The sequence below is a fragment of the Heterodontus francisci genome, chromosome 27, assembly GCF_036365525.1.
Source record: "Heterodontus francisci isolate sHetFra1 chromosome 27, sHetFra1.hap1, whole genome shotgun sequence".
Taxonomy (NCBI): Eukaryota; Metazoa; Chordata; class Chondrichthyes; order Heterodontiformes; family Heterodontidae; genus Heterodontus; species Heterodontus francisci.
The window spans coordinates 45,399,408-45,420,408 of NC_090397.1; the positions used below are offsets into that span (position 1 = coordinate 45,399,408).

Here is a 21,001-nt window from a genome sequence, read left to right on the forward strand (position 1 = left end):
TGTATAATTAGGATTCAGTGAAGAGAACCTGGTCATAAAAACATCAGATTAAAACAAATCTACATTTGTTAAACAATGTTCTGTTTGATGCTTTGCACGCAGCTGTAGAAATCCTTGCAGATATTATCCAGAACAGCACCTTGGGAGCGGCTGAGATTGAGCGTGAGCGAGGAGTCATTCTAAGGGAAATGCAAGAAGTTGAAACCAATCTTCAGGAAGTAGTCTTTGATTATCTGCATGCAACAGCTTATCAGACCACTGCATTAGGCCGCACCATCCTGGGACCTACGGAAAACATCAAGTATGTATTTGTGAAATAAAAACAAAGTGCTGGAAATACTCAGCAGGTATGGCAGCATCTGTGGAAAGGGAAACCGAGTTAACGTTTCAGATCTGTGAGCTTTCATCAGAACTGGCAAAGGTTAGAAATGTAATAGGCTTTGAGCAAGTGAAAGGGAGGAGTGAGGGGGTGAAGAAGAACAAAAGGGAAGGTATGTGATGGGGGGAGGGCAGAGAGATTAAATGATAGTGATGTCACGGAATAAAAGACAAAGGGAGTGCTAGTAATTGTAGTAAAAGACAAAGCATTAGTCCAGAGAGTGTTAATGGCAGAATAATGAACAGCTCTGTCCAAAAGCAAAAACATGAAAAACAAATTTAAGACAGGTTCATGGTTAAGAAAAAAAAAGTTAAATAAAAAAAATGAAAATGTATAAATAGAAATGACAGTCATGCTCTGAAATTGTTGAACTCAATGAGTCCAAAAGGCTGTTGAGTGCCTAATCAGAAGAGGAGATGCTGTTCCTCGAGCTTGGTTGAGCTTCACTGGAACACTGCAACAGGCCAAGGACAAAGGTGGGTGTGAGAGCAGGATGGTGAATGGCAAGCAACCGGAAGCTCTGGGTCATGCTTGCGAACTGAGCGGAGGTATCCCGCAAAGCGGTCATCCAGTCTGCGTTTGATCTGTATGTAGAGGTGACCGCATTGTGAGCAGCAAATACAGTGTACTAAATTGGAAAAAGTATAAGTAAATTGCTGCTTCATCTGGAAGGAGTGTTTGGGGCCTTGGATGGTGAGGAGGTAAAAGGGCAGGTATTACACCTCCAGCGATTGCATGGGAAGGGGATAAGGCATCAGGGGTGTTGGAGGAGTGGACCAGGGTGTCACGGAGGGAACGGTCCGTTCAGAATGCTGACAGGAGGGAAGAAGTGTTTGGTGGCATCCCGCTGGAGGTGGTGGAAATGGCGGAGGATGGTTCTTTGGATGTGGAGGCTGGTGGAATGGAAAGTGAGGACAAGGGGCACCCTGTCGCAGTTCTGGGAAGGAGTGGAAAGGATGAGGGCAGAAGTGTGGGAAATGGGTCGGTCACGGTCGAGGACCCTGTCAACTCTCAGTGGGTGGGGGGGGGGGGGGGGGTGTGGAATCCTCGGTTGAAGAAAAAGGAAGACGTATCAGAAGCGCTGTTGCGGAAGGTTGCATCATGAGAATGGATGTGTCGGAGACCGAGAAACTGGGAGAATGGAATGGAGTCCTTGCAGGAGGCAGGGTGTGAGGAAGTGTAGTCGAGGTAGCTGTGGGAGTCGGTGGGCTTATAATTGAATATTAGTGGACAGCTTATCCCCAGAGATGGAAACAGAGAAGTCGAGGAAGGGAAGTGTCAGCAATAGACCATGTGAAGGTGAGAGAGGGTGGAAATTGGAAGCAAAGTTAATAAAGTTTTCCAGTTCGGAGTGAGAGCAGATAACAACACTGATATAATCAGCAATGTACTGGAAAAAGAGTTGGGGTAGGGGGTCAGAGGTAGGACTGGAACAAGGAATGTTCGACAACCCACGAAAAGACAGGCATAGCATAGCATAGGAAGGCATATGGGATACTTGCCTTTATTAGCCGAGGCATAGAATATAAGAGCAGGGAGGTTATGATGGAGCTGTATAAAACGCTAGTTAGGCCACAGCTGGAATACTGTGTACAGTTCTGGTCACCGCACTATAGGAAGGATGTGATTGCACTGGAGAGGGTGCAGAGGAGATTCACCAGGATGTTGCCTGGGCTGGAGCATTTCAGCTATGAAGAGTGACTGAAAAGGCTAGGTTTGTTTTCCTTGGAGCTGAGAAGGCTGAGGGGGGACATGATTGAAGTGTACAAGATTATGAGGGGCATTGATAGGTTAAATAGGAGGAAACATTTTCCTTTAGCGGAGGGGTCAAGAACCGAGGGCATAGGTTTAGGGTAAGGGGCAGGAGGTTCAGGGGAGATTTGAGGAAACATTTTTTCACCCAGAGGATGGTTGGGATCTGGAACGCACTGCCTGAAGAGGTGGTGGAGGCAGGAACCCTCACAACATTTAGGAAGTATTTAGATGAGCACTTGAAACGCCATAGCATACAGGGCTATGGGTCAAGTGCAGGATTATGGGATTAGAATAGTTGGGTGCTGTATGGCCAGCACCGACACGATGGGCCGAAGTGCCTGTTTCTGTGCTGTATAACTTTATGACTCTGATAGCTAGGACCCATGTGGATACCCGTGGCAACACCTTTTATTTGGAGGAAGTGAGTGGAGTTGAAGGAGAAGTTGTTCAAAGTGAGAAAAACCTCAGCCAGGCGGAGGAAGGTGGTGGTGGATGGGGACTGATTGGGCCTCTGTTTAAGGAAGAACAGGAGAGCCCTCAGACCGTCCTGATGGGGTCTGGATGTATTGAGAGATAGAATGTCCATGGTGAAGAGGAGATGGTTGCAACCACGTAACTGGAAATGGTCGAAATGACGTAGGGCATCAGAACAGTCACAGATGTCGGTGGGAAGGGACTGGGTCAGGGGAGAAAAATAGTCAAGAAAGGAAGAAATAAGTTCAGTGGGGCAGGAACAGTCTAAAACGATGGGTCTACCCATGTTTGTACTTGTTTCCTTTTTAATAGTCATCTTGAAATTTTTTTCTAACTTTTAAACTCACTCGAATAATTATTGTAACAGAACTATAACTCGGAATGACCTGGTGGAATATATCACAACACACTACAAAGGACCGAGGATGGTATTGGCTGCTGCTGGAGGTTAGAACATTTTCAGTTGATTCTTTGTATAAGTAGTGAGCTTCATTCTAATGCCACGCGCCAGAGTGCTTTCAGGCAACAGAGAATATAGTGTGGTGCATTTAGTAATTTTTATTTTTGTTGATATGAACATATACTTAGAGGAGGGAATGCTGTTGGCTGTAATGATGATGTTTTGTTGGGAAATGCAGCTCTTGAGCATAAACTAAGGGTATTAATATGAAGCTTAAAAATACACTATCTTTTACAGTCAATATTTGTAGAAAAATGTTTTGATATTTAAAGTGATTGTGTTGTCCAATTTACTTATTTGTTGAAGATTTAACAAAATGCAACTGTTTGAATTTTCCTTTATTGCTTGTGACTGAACTGTACACTCAAAATTCCATTGAAGTATATTATGCACTGTAGCTGCTTTTTTTTTTTTAACATACTTACCACAAATGATGCATCCTAAGTGGCTGGGTTTGCTCTGTGATACAGACAAGGAAGGTCCTAGATTCAATCCCTGGTTTGCCCTGTCGGACTGCTACAATTAGTATTCCAAGTGTAAGGAGAGGAAACATCAGCCATGGTTCCCACTTCAATCATTATTGAACCCTGCTAGAAATGTATGTATGTGGACGTCAATTGAGGATGGGATTGGACTTTAGAGTACTGCTCCCTGCAGTTCATTAGCCTGCAACACTGTCACAGTTCATACATGAATAATGGCCAGTTCGGCCTGCCCAAACAGAATTCAACAGCTTCAGGAGGGAGTGGAAAATAAATGGCTTGAAGTACAGATGTTTAAGTTGCACACATTTTGCTTAGATTGCTTTTGACCTAATGATGAGCTTTACATAGTAGTGTATGTCCAGAGATTAATTGAATGTCTTTTTGTATGTCTGCCAGCATAGTTGCCATTTTCTTCAACAATTCAAGTTTGAATTCCTTCTTGCAGGAGTGGGACATGATGAATTGGTTGACCTGGCAAAACATCATTTTGGTAATCTATTAACGACTTATGATGGTAATACCACACCAGACCTGCCTCACTGTAAGTTCACAGGAAGTGAGGTATGTGCATAAAATCTAATCACTTCACAAAGGTTGCAAGCTCTTGCAAGACTGAGCAAGTGGGCAAGTGACCTGCTCCCAAATCCTTCGATACAGTTCAGTTGTAACAAGTGGCTGCTATGAGATCAATCTTTTCTCACTTTGAGGGTAACTTTGCACTCTTCCTTGTGATCTTGCAGAGATCTGCAGCATCCTTGATGTTTGAGAGCACAGTGCAGCATGGTAGATCACCAGCTAATGTGCCACCATCTAGCCAGCAGAAAATGTCTTTTTTTTTTTCAACCGTTATTGTGTTGTTTCTTCATCCTCTTAGCAAAACCAATGTACTTATTGTGATAGAATTGGTAAAGCAAAAGGACTGAATGAGTTCATTGATTAGTTATTATGAAGGACAGAAATTTTATTTGATTGCACAACATTTTATAAGCTTGCACCCTGAATGTCAACCAGTAGGAGGGGAGAGAAAAGAGGCAAAGTCTACTACCCCTGTTTAAAGATTATTTGGTAACATAGATGCTCTATGTATTAAGTTGGTAGAATTGTATGGATCACAATATAGAAAGTATGTTACTCTTAAGCTTTTCCTATTAAACTTAGATTTGAGGGACTGCTGATTCTGGGAACTTCTTATTCCTTGACAGCTGTAAATTTCCAATTCCTTCAATTACTGGGCCATTGGTATATGTTCATACAAAATATACATGATCTATCTGTAATGTTGTATAGTATTAAAATGCACAATTTATTTTCTCAACTCTAATACATTTAGATTTTAATTCAGATATTGTATTTAAATATACATGTTTTCTAGGGTCCGGAGACATTTCTTCTTGTACCGTGATAATCGCAGCAGACTTGCATCAAAGTGATAACTGATTTTGTTCAACAGATTCGTGTAAGAGATGACAAGATGCCATTAGCTCATATTGCAATTGCTGTTGAAGCTGTTGGCTGGTCACATGCAGACACCATTCCCCTGATGGTGGCAAACACCCTGATTGGTAACTGGGACCGTTCTTTTGGTGGTGGTGCAGTAAGTAGGAAAACCCATTAATAATTTGTACCCTCCTTTTAAACTTGTGAACATCTACTGGTTTGAGGTTTATACTTTTAGGAAAGTTATGTAGAAAAAAGGAGTAGGCCATTCGGCCCATTTATTATGATCATAGCTGAGCAACTCAGTAACCTGTTCCCTTTAGACCCAAGAGCTATATCTAACTCCTTGAAAACATACAATGTTTTGGCCTCAACTGCTTTGTGGTAGCGAATTCCACAGGCTCACCACTCACAGGGTGAAGACATTTCTCCTCCTGTTGGTCCTGAAAAGTTTACCCCGTATCCTTAGACTATGACCCCTGGTTCTGGACTCTCCCACCATCAGGACCATCCTTCCTACATCTACCCTGTCAAGTCCTGTTAGAATTTTATAGGTTTCTAGGAGATCCCCCCTCACTCTTCTGAACTCTAGCAAATATAATCCTAATCGACTCAACCTCTCCTCATATGTCAGACCCGCCATCCCAGGAATCAGTCTGTTAAACCTTCACTGCACTCCCTCTATAGGAAGAACATCCTTCCTCCAGATAAGGAGACCAAAACTACACACAATATTCACCAAGGCCCTGTATAATTGCAGCAAGACATCCCTGTTCCTGTACTCAAATCCTCTCACTATGAAGGCCAACATACCATTCGCCTATTGGACTTGCATGCTTACCTTCAGCTACTGGTATACGAGAACACCCTGGTCTCGCTGCATATTCCCCTCTCTTTATAGCTGTTCAGATAATCTGCCTTCCTGTTTTTGCTACCAAAGAAAATAACCTCACATTTATCTACATTATACTGCATCTGCTATGCATTAGCCCACTCACTCAACTTGTCCAAATCACCCAAAAGCCTCTCTGCATCCTCCTCACAACTCGCCCTCCCACCCAGTTTTGTGTCATCTGCAAATTTGGAGATATTACATTTAGTTCCCTCATCTAAATAATTAATATATATTATGAATAGCTGGGGTCCTAGCACTGATCCCTGCGGTACCCCACTAGTCACTGCCTGCCATTTGGAAAAAGACCCATTTATCCCTACTCTGTTTCCTGTCAGCCAACCAATTTTCTATCCATCGCAATACACTACCCCCAGTCCCATGCGCTTTAATTTTACATGCTAATCTCTTGTGGGACTTCTGAAAGTCCAAATAAACCACATCCACTGGCACCCCCTCATCAACTCTACTAGTTACATCCTTGAAGAATTCTAGTAGATTTGTCAAGTATGATTTCCCTTTTGTAAATCCATGCTGACTCTGCCCGATTCTACCACTGTTCTCTAAATGTTCTGCTATAAAATCTTTGATAATGGACTCTAGAATTTTCCCCACTACCGACGTCAGGCTGATTGGTCTGTAATTCCCTGCTTTCTCTCTACCTCCCTTTTTTAAATAGTGGGGTTACATTAGCTATCCTCCAATCTGTAGGAACTGTTCCAGAGTCTATAGGATCTTGGAAGATATCCACTATTTCTAGGGCCACTTCCTTAAGTACTCTGGGATGCATACTATCAGACCCTGGAGATTTACCAGCCTTCAATCCCATCAATTTCCCCAACGCCATTTCTCTACTAATACTGATTTCCTTCAGTTCCTCTCTCTAACTAAGCCCTGTGTTCTCCTTTGTGAAGACAGAACCAAAGTATGCATTTAATTGGTCAGCCATTTCTTGTTCCCCATAATAAATTCCCCTGTTTCTGACTAAGGGACCTACATTTGTCAATCTTTTTCTCTTCACATACCGATAGAAACTTTTACAGTCAGTTTTTATGTTCCCCGCAAGCTTGCTCTCGTACTCTATTTTCCCCTTCAATCAATCCCTTGGTCCTCCTTTGCTGAATTCTAAACTGCTCCCAAGTCTGTTGTTTTTTCTGGCAGATTTATGTGCCTGTTCTTTGGATCTAATGCTATCTCTAATTTCCCTTGTAAGCGAAGCTTAGTTGTGGCTAAGTATACCCAATTTGCCAATAAAAGTGTACTTTCTGATCAAGCTAAAATGAGAATTCCACATAGTGATAGGTTGAGATCTCAGTTTCAAGAGGTGTTGGGAATCTATCACTTTGGCAGGCTGCACCAAGAATTTCTCTCTCATTTAGTTAGCTCTCTCCCTGAAAATGCCAACTGCAGGTAGCACAGAATAGACTCTGGTAGAATCTCACCAATCGCTGGCAACCTCAAAACAATCTTTTTTTTTTTTTTGTCATTTTCTGCTTTCTATTACAAAACCAGTTAGCTGATTTTTCTATCCATTTCAGTCATTTATCACCCTAGGCCATACAGCTAGAATTTAATGAACTTTAAACACCTTACCACCTTCTAATCTGAGGAACAACAAAATAATCTACCTGCTCTATTCCATTGCTGTTCAGGTTATTTTTAAATTCTTTACATGGTTTAGTTTATTATGTTGGCTGTCTGAATAAACAATTTTGTTTTAAATAAAACAGAACTTGTCCAGTAAATTGGCACAGATCGCTTGCCAGGGTAACTTCTGCCACAGTTTCCAATCATTCAACACATGCTATACAGACACTGGTCTTTGGGGGCTTTACATGGTCTGTGAGTCTAACACGATTGAAGACATGCTGAATTTCACTCAAAAAGAGTGGTGAGTGTGCATAGTGCATCACGTCTTACTTTGTGACATCAAGCTACTGCTTTTATAGAAAAATTAGTTTATTTTGTTAAACTAAAGCTGTCTTAAATTCAAAATACTTGAGGTTGTGAGGATATTGTACAGATTTCTTTTGAACAAAATATCAATTGTTACAATCATCTAATTCATAGTTTGTATTAATGAGGTCACTTTAGTTTTAGGGAATTAATCGTGCAGCTGTAAGAATTTCAAAAGGTTGCAGGCAACCCAAGATTTAAAGTTAAAATTTCTTCGAGTGCTTACAGAGACAGAGTTAGAGAAGTAAGAGCCATAAAACAGCTAATTTAGCTGGGAAATTGGAACCAGAAAGTCTGGAAGACATTGCTTTGTCATTGTTATCAACATAAATTGATATTGCTATCAGACAGCAGAAATGTTGAGCTGGAGATAATTAGCTTAAATTGCAAGCGGGGACATCCCACATTTCTATGGAGATAGATGGTGCAGGGAGATGCCTTTTGAGTCAGGTGTTCTCTGCATGCTTGCTGACATCAGGCAGGCAGTTGGACACAGAGAAAGCTGTTGATTTAGAGCCCCACCAGAACCGCCTATTATGATTCTTCTAGAGTAACAATATAAAAATCAGTCACGTGCTGAAAATGGCAGCTACACATTACTGTGGGAACTGTAAGGATCAAAATAGTTCATTATAGGTAGTTCTGGTGGGGCTGAATAGCACAGCACATAGCTATAACACTTAAAATACCATATTACCTCCTGTAGTACTTGTGCAGCGATGACAGCCTCACAGTATAGTGCTGCAACTAATAATAATTGATTCTTCAGTTGAGGAATGAGAACATTTATAAGTATAATTAAGTAAATAACCTGCCATTTAAACAATTTTATGCACTGCACTTGTCTGTTAACTAAATGTCAGTTTTAATAAAATGCAGCATTCACTCCAACATTGCAATGGTTCCCCAATACCAAAAACACTGATCCCACCTAATATTTCCTTTGGATATTTTTATACATGTTGAAACCTGTAATAGGGACGAACTGAGTGACTAAGACTTTATATGCCATTGAAATTTATTTTCAAAAACCACTAATTCAAATGTTTTTCTATTTCAGGATGAGATTGTGTACCAGTGTTACTGAGAGTGAAGTTGCTAGAGCCAAAAACCTCTTAAAAACAAACATGTTGCTGCAGCTTGATGGTAAAAATAAGGTTTATCTATTGGTAGAGCTTTTATCTGCGCTAGTTTAAAATTTTCATTTGGAATTTCAACATTTGCAGGATCAACACCAATCTGTGAAGATATTGGGAGACAAATGTTGTGTTACAATCGAAGGATTCCAATCCTGGAGCTTGAAGCTAGGATTGAAGTAAGTGAACATCATGCCTACAAAGTAAATTTCTACATGCTGTTGGGGGAATTAAGAGCAGCTATGTTTAACTAGGTGCTTCTAGTGTTTACAAAAAGAGTGTTGAAGACCTACCTTTGTGCAGTTGCTTTAAACTAAATAGTGCTTTGCATTTTGAACCAGGCTGTTGATGCCAAAACCATAAGGGATGTATGCTCCAAGTATATCTACAATAAGTGCCCTGCAATTGCTGCTATTGGTAAGTGGACATCATAACCTATATAATAAGTTGCCTGCAGATGGTTTTAATGTTTTGTAATGCTATTTATTTTTGTTGTTGCAGGTCCTATTGAACAACTCCCAGATTATAACAGAATTTGCAATGCAATGTACTGGTTGAGGCTATAAATAGAATATAAACTTAACATTTATACTTAGTGCTATTAATTATAAAATAAAGAGACATTTATACTTAGTTTTGTCTTTTTATTATCAAATCACATGCACAATGATAAAAGGGCGTGGCAACATCTCATTTCTTCGATTTAACAGTGTTAACTTGGTCTTGTGCAGCTTTCTTTGCTTTAACCATTTCAACAAGTTCCTGTTAAGTAGGAGCAAAAATAAGTTCAAAATACAGAAGTTTTTAATTGGGCAACTTAAGAACCAACTTTGAAATCAGTCTTAGCACATAGTATAGGATCCCTGAAGCAAGGTTTAGACCCAAGCTACATATATTTTAAATCGATCTTACAATTTGAATGAGTTATCTATTAAGGTTGCAAATTGCTTTAGGTTGTTTTTAAAGGAGCAAGAACTGGATGATTTTTGCTTACCTTGTATCTCTTCATGCAATCTCTCTTTGTTCTTCCTGGAACAGTTGCTGCTATCTTTTCCCATCGTTCAGGGGTGTTTACTGGATAGGTTTTTAGTGCTTGTTCCAGAAGTTTCTGTTCTTCTGCTGTCCACGGGTTAATGTCACAACCAGGTACTATGGACCAAGACAAAATCATCTCTTTACTGGTTGTAAAAGCTTTACAGTAGTAATGAGGTTTTGATGTCATTTCTATATCACCCAAAATGCAAATATAAACAGCATAGGATGACCAGTTGTATACAAAAAGTACAAACTTCCTATCACATTTCTTACCATTGAAAGATTCTATAATTTATCAAGACAGAATTATAAAAGATATTGAATAACTCTAGCCTAAATTCAAAGAGTAACACTTGCTGGAATAAAGAGTTTGTGTGACAAGTTGCCAACATTTTATTATCCCAATTTTGTATCCTTTTCTCTCAAAGGTTACTAATTCATTTTAATTCCAAGATCCTACTTAAAATGCTCATTCTTGTGTGAGCCAAGGCAACACACATCACTAGTATCCTGTAGTGGATGGTAGCAAAGAGTCTTATTTTACCACCACTCATGCACTTTCTAGGGGTAGTGATCTGAAGCAGGAATTTTCTTCCTCCTCCCAAATTCAGGAGTACAGAACCCAATGTATGCTGTGGTTGTGTAACTAAGGACATTCGTCTTGTCTTTAGCCTCCTCGTCTCGAGAGACAATGGGTAAGCGCCTGGAGTGGCTATAAAGGCCAATTCTAGAGTGACAGACTCTTCCACAGGTGCTGCAGATAAAATTGGTTGTCGGGGCTTTTACACAGTTGGCTCTCTGTGCTTCTGTCTTTTTTCCTGCTAAGTCTCTTCGACTCGCCACGCTTTAGCCCCGCCTTTATGGTTGCCCACCAGTTCTGGCGGATTAATCGCAGATTAACCCCCCATAAAATTTGAAAAGGTTTGGAGTTCGACTGCCTATTCCAAATTGAACTTGAAATTATCTAGTTCACCTAAAGGAGAGGGGAGAAATATTAAAATGGTCTACTAGCCATGAATCATTCCAAACTTATTAGCAAAATTATTTGGCCAAAAAGTTCAAAATGCTCAATGGACATGGAGCATACTTTTTGGTTTTTACCCCTGCTATTGCAGTACAACATTTTGGCCACAGAACCAATACAAATGCAGAAAATATCTTTTTCCTCTTGGAGATTTTTAAGAACAAAGTCTCAGTTGCCAGTTTACTGATTGAATTTCAGATTACACTGAGTACATTGGGTGTAGGCATCTAAATATTTGGGTGAAAAATTTCCAATGGCTCAGTTGACTAGTCCTCTGCCATGTGCATTAAAGACCTGCTCAGGTCAGGGGAAAAAAACCCGACCCGACCACTGGAATGTTCACTTTACCTACCTTCCGATTCCGTATCTGCAGGAAGCTGCAGCACGAGCGCGATGACGTCACAAAGACATTCACTGCGCAGACTCAGTTTCCCTCCTTGATGTCCCGGACTCCCAGCTCAGACAGACTTTTGACACTTACTAAACTCAACTTCCCAGCAGAGCAAAACGTAATACTGTGTATCCAACCCAGACCCAGCCCAACCCATGTCTTCAGGTCAAGTAGCAGGCCTTTAATGTGCATACTGAGTCTTACAAACCAGATGGTACTAAATTCAATCCCCAATCTATGCAAAGTTAGAGGTTATCAACCAACGGGGTGCAGAGGTTGGTCTCATCATTTAGGGTGGGGAGAGTGTGGAAATCAAAGTTCTCGTGTGGACATTATCAAGTACACCTACAGACACAAGATGAAAATAGAAACAGGCTCAGCCATGGTAGCAGCTGCTATTAAATAACTTATCGGTAACTAATAGCTGCTTGGGTGAGGTGATGAAGGGTTCCCATGAAATTCCACTTCAATAGGAGTTGATGCATTTAGGAGGATGGCAAATAAAACCTGCGCATTGAACTCCATGCCATATTTGATTAAAACTAAAATTGGAGTAGCTAAGTGCTGTACCCACTCTTTTTTTAAAATATGAACTTACTTGTCTTCAACAAGTGATTGTTTTATGACAATCCTGAAGACCCTAATATGTGTAATGGCAGATGCATGATGACAACTGCACTATAAAACTGATAAGACATCCATAAGTTTAACTGCAGATACTTATTGTTCCAAAGGTATTGTTTTATGATTTGAATATTTTGCAATGCAAGGATGAAGTGGTGGTAGCACTGGGATTAATGATACAATAATTTAGAAGTACTATACAATATTAAAATGTATTGGCTAAATGACAGTTTTTCCCTATACCACACTGGAAGTAATATGGTAAATCAATTTAGTGCCAACATTGCACTCTTGTGGTTCAGGCAGTCAGTTGAAGTCTCTAGTGAGGCAGCTATTGCTATTGATTCTCTACACAATTTCACAAATATATAAGTTAAAGTTTACAATAATGATTCTGGTACTGAAAATTACATCTGCAATGCACAACAGCATTAGGAAACTTAATGACAGATGAAAGCATTTGTAACAGCAGCTGACTGTCCATGAAACAGATCACACGCGTTATGGAAAGGTGCAATAATTATTTTTTAAGTGAGCAGGGTATCTTTTTCTAAACAAACTCATTTATTGTATCCTCAAATCCAGTTTTGTTCTCCTATCCTCATATTAAAAACGAAATCTAAACTGTATACTTTCTGCTTGCTGGACTTCCAAACATAGACATCAGCTTTGAAGGTTTGTAAATGAGTGGACTCTCAAATGCTGAGAAGTCACAGTGCAAATTGTTTCCTGTAAAAAAAAATTCACATTACATATTCATTTCTTACCCTCAAACCTCTCTGAAGGAGTTGCCTTATCCACTGCTGCAACTGCTGTACTGTGGTCTTTATTGTACTTTTCAAATGCTTTTTTATTTATTTCATCTTTTTGTAGAGGATCTGAAGGACAAATACAAATGATTAAAAAGCTACCCACTTTTGTTGATCTTTATTTGGAAAGAATGCTGAATTGACATGCTTTTGGATATTATTTACTTTTAACTTTGAGAGACTCAAAGGAATGAGTAGTGTTTCCAAGTATTGGTACAGATACACATTGGAAATCTCAGGAATGAACCTGCAAAGCACTGCAGCTTTGTGCTGCACCACTACCCAGCTCTACAACTGATCGACACAATACTGAATATTTTCTTGACAACACTCTCCCCCTCCTACAACTTATGATGCTTTATTTTGTAAATCTCAATTGTTAGTGCAGGAGGCGGCCATTCGGCCCATCATATCTGCACCGGCTCTCCGAATGAGCAATTCACTCAGTTCCATTCCCCTGCCTTCTCCCCATTCTTCCTTTTAAGATAACAGTCTAATTCCCTTTTGAATGCTTCAATTGAACCTGCCTCCACCACACATTCAGGCAGTGCATTCCTGACCTTAACCACTCTGCGTGAAAAAGTTTTTCCTCATGTCACTTTTGCTTCTCTTACCAAATACTTTAAATCTGTGTCCTCTCGTTCTTGATTCTTTGAGTGGGAGCAGTTTCTCTCTACTCTGTCCAGCCCCCTCATGATTTTGAATACCTCTACCAAATCATCTCTCAGCCTTTTCAAGGAAAACAGTCCTAACTTCTCCAATCTATCTTCATAACTGAAGTTTCTCATCCCTGGAACCATTCTTGTGAATCTTTTCTGTACTCTCTCCAATGCCCTCACATCTTTCCTAAAGTGCGGCTCCCAGAACTGGACACAGTACTCCAGCTGAGGCCGAACTAGTGTCTTATACAAGTTCAACATAAACTTCCTTGCTCTTGTACTCTATGCCCCTATTAATAAAGCTTAGGATACCGTATGCTTTATTAACCTGTTCTGCCACCTTCAATGATTTATACACCCAGGTCTCTCTGCTTCTGCACCCCCTTTAGAACTGTACTCTTTATTTTATATACTCTTTCCACGTTCTTCCTACCAAAATGAATCATTCCCCATTTCTCTGCATTGAACTTCATCTGCCACCTGTCTGCCCATTCCACCAATTTGTCAATGTCCTTTGAGTTCTACACTATCCTTCCAAGTTTCGTATCATCTGCACTTTTGTCAAATGGTGGAGCAGGTTATGCTGAAGACTGAATGAAAGGAGGTCCAGTACTTACCAAGTTTTTGTAAATTCTTGGCTTTGTTGATTACATCCTTGGCTGTCCTTTTGATTCCACTTGTTGAGTGTGAATTGATAAAATTAGCAATTACTTCCCATCTGAAAAAGAACAGTTACATAATCATTAGGATTACAAATTAGATATAGTATTTTTTTTTAATGGGGATTGGAAGGGAAAGGGGAACTCGGTGGAGCTATTTGTGCATCAAGTTATCCAAATAGAACATTTCTGATAAAGTGACCCAATCAAAATGTTAATCTTTCACTTTTATAATGTTGACAAGTCTGCAATCTCGCTTTGGTACTCTCTGCTGCAAATGCACACATGCCATATCAGATGAATACAGTAGTGTTTGGCTGTGATAGCACCTTCCACAAGCCCTTGCTTTAAATGGTCACAGCAGCACCCATGGAACAATACAACACTGAGCGGATAAAAAGGTATCGTGAAAATTGAGTGCGGGAGGAGTCAGAGAAAAACAAATATTTCCCTCAACGAGGAATGATTAGAGCGTCTGTGCCTACACAACGCTGTTCATCTGGGTGACTAAGCCAGGTGGTGGAGTTGGAAAATTAAGAGGGTCACTGAATCAACCTAAAGTTCTAAAATTTTTGGAAATATTTAAGTTAATTTTGTACTGCTGCTACACATGGAGTACTTTTGTTTCACATGTATTTCCGACAGTGGAGGGTAAAGGAGGATGGTGAACAAGTGTACAGAGCTTTGCCTTTAACTTGCAATTTTATATTTAGAAATCAATGCTTCCAAAAGCATTTCCATTTCTTCAAATACTAATACTGGATTTTCACAGTTGCATAGAGCTGCAGTCAGCAAGACACATTCTTTACAAGAATTATGTTATTCAGCATTTTTTGCCATGTATTACCTTGCATTAGTTCCAGCAGGAAAGATATTTACACCTTTTATCAAGAGCTGCAAGTCATCCTCCAGCCAGGTTTTGCTTCCTCCTCCACATCCTGCAGCGTGATCAGAGCTTTTAGTAGCCTGGCGCATTCGTGCCTCAGCTTCCTCCTTCTCTTTTGCTAACTGTGCATTCACCTCTTGGATCTATAGAATAAGTTAAAAATAAATTTGTTTCTCATTCAGTAGTAGGTTTCCTCAAATTTCTATTTTTCAATACAGTTGTTCAAAATCAACTTTTCCTCACTTGAATCTGCAATGGGTGCTTTTACCCAACACCTGTTGAAATTGCTATTGAAACAGATAAAGTACAGAAGAGAGAACAGAAGAGAAGCATGCATTGTTCAAGTTTTGTTGATAGTTACCATTTAGAAAAAGATACACCATGGCAAAACAAAAGGTACTACAAGTACTTGTAAAAGAAAGTAGCCTATTCAGCCACCAAACGATTTTGTTGCCTGGTGCTTTGTTTTGGTGGCAAGTACAAATACCTGCATTATTTTTGCATGACCAACCACTGAAAGCAAACTCAAGAAAAAGTATAAATACACAAACAGCCTATGGTTACTGGAATTACATACGTACAAATTTGTTGATTATACAATTTAAAATATAGTGAAGATCAAACAGAACAATTCCCAGGATCACTGCCACTAATAACTATTGAGGCCCCAAGTGTCAGGCTCAGCTAATTAAGTTACTTTGTATATAAATTAAATCCAATTGTTAAGATAGATGAACAGACCAAGGAAATGTGTTGAACTTTGTTTACTTTAGCAACCACAAGTTTGTAAATCAGTACTAACACTACTAGGTGCATATAGTGTATTAATACTACTTTGCTGGGGGGTTGCAGTTGGATAATGAAACCTTAATCAACTCAATCAATATATGTTGTGCTGTGATGGTCTTAATTTGTTACACTAAACTGCTCCCACCAGTATCATGAACAGAGTTTGCCCCTTTGTGTTGCAAAACTCTCTTCAAACACAATCCAAATTTGAATGTACTAAATATAATGCTGCCATGGAGCTGAAGTGCAGATCAGCCTGGCACAACAGGCTCAAGGGGCTAAATAGCTTACTGCTGTTCCTACAAGTGTTTTTTGCATAGAGGGGAACAGCAGAATTTCGAAATCTAGATATATTAACAAAAGTCTCTCCAAGCGTTTCTTGCATATTCAGTTCCATGCCCCTGCCTATGATAATTGACTTTCATCTGAATGGTTACATGCAGACATGTACCAGTTATCCCTCATCAGTCTCTAATTGAAAGGACATGAGCTTAACCACCAATATTTTTCCTGCATAGTTTAAAATTCTATTAACCTTTCCTTTCTTAAGGGTTCAAAATCCATATCTGTAACCTAAAATCCATGTGTCAAACTAGTCCAGTGTTAGCAGCAAAAAGTTTCACTCTTTCACCACCACCACCAGCAGATATTATAATAAACAAAAGGTCATTGACCTTAAACATTAAGTCCTCTCTCCACAGATGCTGCCTGACCTGCTGGGTATTTTGTTTTTACTATAGATCATACCTGTTTCTCTACCTCAGCTTGACCTTCATCCCTTGTACTTGATGCAAGTACTTCATTTAAGGCTTGTAGGCTAGAAAGAAGGAAAACATGAAAACACATTGAGACCTAATAAATAATTGCCATGGTCAGATTTTCATGGGCCAATTTTAATATTGTTAGACATTAATTATACAGAATTACTTTTGTGTGGAGTTAATCCAGTCCTTGCATGGCCACAAATATAAAAGAAAAATTAACACCCACTAGCAGTTTTGCTCTTCAGGGGGGTGGGGGGGGGGGGGGGGGGCGGCGTGGTGAAAACAACAATTTTAAAGTTTATGCATGTGTTATAGAAACTTAATGTGAAGCAGATTATGCTCCTTTTTTTCCCCCCCGAACATCAATTTGCATTTATATAACATCTTTAAAGTAGAAAATTACTCCCTATACGCTTCAGAGGCATAATCAAACAAAACTGCCTCCGAGCCAAAGAAACAGCTATTCGGATGGGGAACAACAGTTTGTTATCAAGGAGATTAAAGGGGAAGAAAGAGATGTAGATGGAATGCCTATGATGGGGCAAAGGGAGAGGGGAACACAGATGAGGGTTTCAGCAGCAGATGGGCCGAGAGGAGGGAGGTGGGTGATGTTACAGGTGGACGTCTTTGTAATGGAGAAGATATGGATTAAGGAGCTCAGCTTGGGGTCAATCAGGATGCTGAGGCTGTGAACACACTGGTTCAATCTGAGAATGTTTGTGGCATGGGCAAAGTAATAAAAACACCATTTTATGTTGTAATTTTAGATTTCCAGTATTTGTATTACTTTTCCTTTCTAATTGTAGTTTTTATTTCGATCAAGGAACAACTGAGGGAAATCCTGAATTGCATCTCTTCCAAGGATACTTCGTAGAGACCAGGAGCATAGGTATGAACTCAAAATTTTAAAATATAATAGCAATTTGTTCACCTGGAATTATGTAGATTAAGAATTTTAAAATAAAAAGATATTTACCTTATTAGTTCAAGTCGGTCACAGAGTTTCTCCACATCCTCCATCATTTTCACATTTTCTGTATGATTATCAGTGAAGTAGTTCCAATTCTTTAAAAAAGTGATTCGCAATACAATAATCAGACTGGAAATTCCAATGATTTAAGTCAGAGATTATAATAACTACAGATGCCAATGGTGTTAATGTTGTACAAATCTCAGAACTATCTGTATGCTGGTGGCAGCAGTACATTCAGAACATTGATAGGAGGGCATGATTTCAAGACCACAAGCTGAGATGGTAAGCAAGGCTGGTGCAACCCTGCCATTAGACAAAGAGTCAGGAAGGCCCAAATTTCAATCCCTTATTATTAGCTGATAGCCAAGGCGGTGGTGAGGATGCTATGGTTGGTCTTGAGCACTTCACCTCTAAAAGCGGGCAGGTGAGAGCAGTGGGGAGAACCAGTCAGTTCTCATTTCTGATTACTATCCCTTGCTAGAAAGTGTACAGGTGTGGATAGATAAGGTTCAGTAATTCAGCCCCTAAACAGCCAGCTAACATTTCTGAGCTTCAGATAAAGAATAACCTCTTGGGTAGGATAGGTAGGCTGGTGACACTGTAGGTACTTTACCCAAGAATGAGGCAACATCTTCACAATAGAAAACTAAGTTGAAAGACAGTGTGAAGTCATGCATTGATTTAAAGCCCCAAAGACACTGCCCTCTATATAATAAGTTTCAGACATTCTTGTGTTTATTAATAAAGTTTTTAAAAGCCTTACTTTAGTTGTGATCATTCTGCTGTTCTGGACGTTTAATGTCAGTTATTTTTTAAAAAGCTTGCAGGTGGACAAAAATATCCCCCCCTCTTTTTGTAGTAAGGGTGAAAAAGGGGTAGACAATGCTGAGCCAGAGATTACTTTATGCTCTAGACTTTACAAATTCCTGTTATAAACTACGAATAAACAAATTAGGAGCAGAAGTAGGCCATTCGGCCCCTCTAGCCTGCTCCACCATTCAATAAGATCATAGCTGATCTATTTGTCTCGAATTCCACACTCCCATCTATCCCCGATAACCTCTGACTCCCTTGCCTAACAAGAATCTATCTACCTCTGCCTTAAAAATATTCAACGACCCCGCCTCCACCACCTTCTGAGGCAGAGTGTTCCAAAGCCTCACAAACCTCAGAAAAAAAATTCTCCTCACCTCTATCCTAAAAGGGCAACCCCTAATTTTAAAACAGTATCCCCTAGTTCTGGACTCACCCACAAGCAGAAACATCCTTTCCACATCCACCTTGTCAAGACCGTTCAGGATCTTATAAACTTCAATCAAGTCTTCCCCCACTCTTCTAAAATCCAGTGAAAACAAGCCCAGTCTGTCCAACCTTTCCTCTTAAGACAACCCGCTCATTCCAGGTATCAATCCAGTAAACCTTCTATGAACCACCTCCAATGCATTTACATCCTTTAAGGAGACCAAAACTGCACACAGTATTTGAGATGTGGTCTTACCAATGCCCTGTATAACTAAAGCATAAGATCCTTACTTTTATTTCCAATTCCTCTAGTAATAAAGGATAGCATTCCATTAGCCTTCTTTATTAATTGCTGTACCTCAATACTAACTTTTTGTGACTCATGCACTAGAACACCTAGATCCCGCTGCACCTCAGAATTCTGCAGTCGTTATCCGTTTAAGTAATACTTTTTTTTTTAATATTCTTCCTGCCAAAGTGAACTACTTCACACTTTCCCACATCACACTCCATCTGCCAGATTTGTGCCCACTCAAGTTATCTATAATCGGTCTGCAACCACCTTCTGTCCTCTTCACAACATACTTTCCTACCTATCTTTGTGTCATCTGCAAATTTAGCTACCATGCCATCGCTCCCCTTATCTAAGTCATTGATATAAATTGTAAAAAGTTGAGTCCCTAGAACAGACCCCTGCGGGACTCCACTCGTAACATCCTGCCAATCAGAAAAGGACCCATTTATGCATACTCTCTGCTTTCTGCCAGCCAGCCTTCTATCCATGCTAATATGTTACCCCCTACACCATGAGCTCCTATTTTGCGCAATAACCTTTTATATGGCACCTTGTCAAATGCCTTCTGGAAATCCAAGTACAGTACGTCAATTGAGATTAGAAAAGTATCACTGAGGTGTACAAATGTGTGACACTACTGGGAGTTGGTTGAGCAAATGTAGTCATTTGTTGAAAAGCAGTTTCATATTCAGTATCCATTATAGTGTTCCATATGGAGTCCAGTGTGTAGTTCTGGTCTGGACATCTAATTATGGGAAGGTGATCATTGCTTTTGAAATGGTGCAAAGCAAAGGGAGATAAAAATAATTCTAGGTGTGAGATTAAAATCATACAAAAGCTGTAAAGAAAATGGGTTGTTTTCTGTTTAAAAAAATCTTTGATGTCACTTATTTAAGGTTTTCAGAATCATAAAGGGGGAAATCACCAAAGTTGGTGGCAGCAAATTATTAATTATGGTGAAGGGCTTAAACACAACTAAAATAAGGAGGAAGACAAGTGTATACAAAGGGCAAGAGCTGTGCACGAAGTTAGAGATATTGAAGCTGACAGTATAAATCAACTCAAGAGAAAAGTAAATGTTTTTCTGGAGTGAAGAGAGACTGAGAAGTTGATTTGATGAGCAAGGTACTGGGAGGTGTTGGACATGTTTGGACAAGCGACCTTTCGTTGTTGCCAAAAATTCCCAGATATGGAAATACAAGACAAAACTGGAAAAAAAAAGGTTTCCAAGACAATTCACAAATATTTGTAATAGACACTGAGCAATGAGGGAAGAGATCAGAAGGGGTGATTGAAGGCCAAGTTGAAGAGATAGATCTTAAGGCGGCTTTTAAAGACAGAGGGCTGCAAAGGGAAAGGAATGAAGCAGCTGTAGGCTGATGAAGCGAAGGGAAAGTGGGGGTAGATGCACAGAAGGCAAAAGTTACAGCATTCAAAAGGGAATATAGAGGTGGAGCAGACTGCAAAAATTATAGAGTATACAGCACAGAAACAGGCCATTCTAGTCCAACTGTGGCGCAGGGCGGCACAGTGGCGCAGTGGTTAGCACCGCAGCCTCACAGCTCCAGCGACCCGGGTTCAATTCTGGGTACTGCCTGTGTGGAGTTTGCAAGTTCTCCCTGTGACCGCGTGGGTTTTCGCCGGGTGCTCCGGTTTCCTCCCACAGCCAAAGACTTGCAGGTTGATAGGTAAATTGGCCATTATAAATTGCCCCTAGTGTAGGTAGGCGGTAGGGGAATATAGGGAAGGTGGGGATGTGGTAGGAATATGGGATTACTGTAGGATTAGTATAAATGGGTGGTTGATGGTCGGCACAGACTCGGTGGGCCGAAGGGCCTGTTTCAGTGCTGTATCTCTATATATATATAAAAATAAAT

General features: G+C 40.0%; 2 protein-coding genes across 2 annotated transcripts in view; one reads left to right on the forward strand and one right to left on the reverse strand.

Annotated features, from left to right (window-relative positions):
- pmpcb (peptidase, mitochondrial processing subunit beta) overlaps window positions 1-9,607 on the forward strand; it is a 28,457-nt gene extending 18,850 nt beyond the window's left edge. The window contains exons 5-13 of the mRNA XM_068059255.1: window positions 103-301; window positions 2,976-3,055; window positions 3,999-4,114; window positions 5,004-5,147; window positions 7,613-7,773; window positions 8,899-8,984; window positions 9,065-9,153; window positions 9,316-9,391; window positions 9,476-9,607. Coding sequence (XP_067915356.1) covers window positions 103-301; window positions 2,976-3,055; window positions 3,999-4,114; window positions 5,004-5,147; window positions 7,613-7,773; window positions 8,899-8,984; window positions 9,065-9,153; window positions 9,316-9,391; window positions 9,476-9,540 — 1,016 coding nt within the window. The 3' untranslated portion in view covers window positions 9,541-9,607. The remainder of the gene's footprint in view (window positions 1-102; window positions 302-2,975; window positions 3,056-3,998; window positions 4,115-5,003; window positions 5,148-7,612; window positions 7,774-8,898; window positions 8,985-9,064; window positions 9,154-9,315; window positions 9,392-9,475) is intronic.
- The window catches only part of dnajc2 (DnaJ (Hsp40) homolog, subfamily C, member 2), a 58,292-nt gene continuing 46,888 nt past the window's right edge, over window positions 9,598-21,001 (reverse strand). The window contains exons 11-17 of the mRNA XM_068059253.1: window positions 17,591-17,679; window positions 16,598-16,667; window positions 15,023-15,204; window positions 14,134-14,234; window positions 12,816-12,926; window positions 9,969-10,123; window positions 9,598-9,736 (exon numbers count right to left, since the gene is read on the reverse strand). Coding sequence (XP_067915354.1) covers window positions 9,665-9,736; window positions 9,969-10,123; window positions 12,816-12,926; window positions 14,134-14,234; window positions 15,023-15,204; window positions 16,598-16,667; window positions 17,591-17,679 — 780 coding nt within the window. The 3' untranslated portion in view covers window positions 9,598-9,664. The remainder of the gene's footprint in view (window positions 9,737-9,968; window positions 10,124-12,815; window positions 12,927-14,133; window positions 14,235-15,022; window positions 15,205-16,597; window positions 16,668-17,590; window positions 17,680-21,001) is intronic.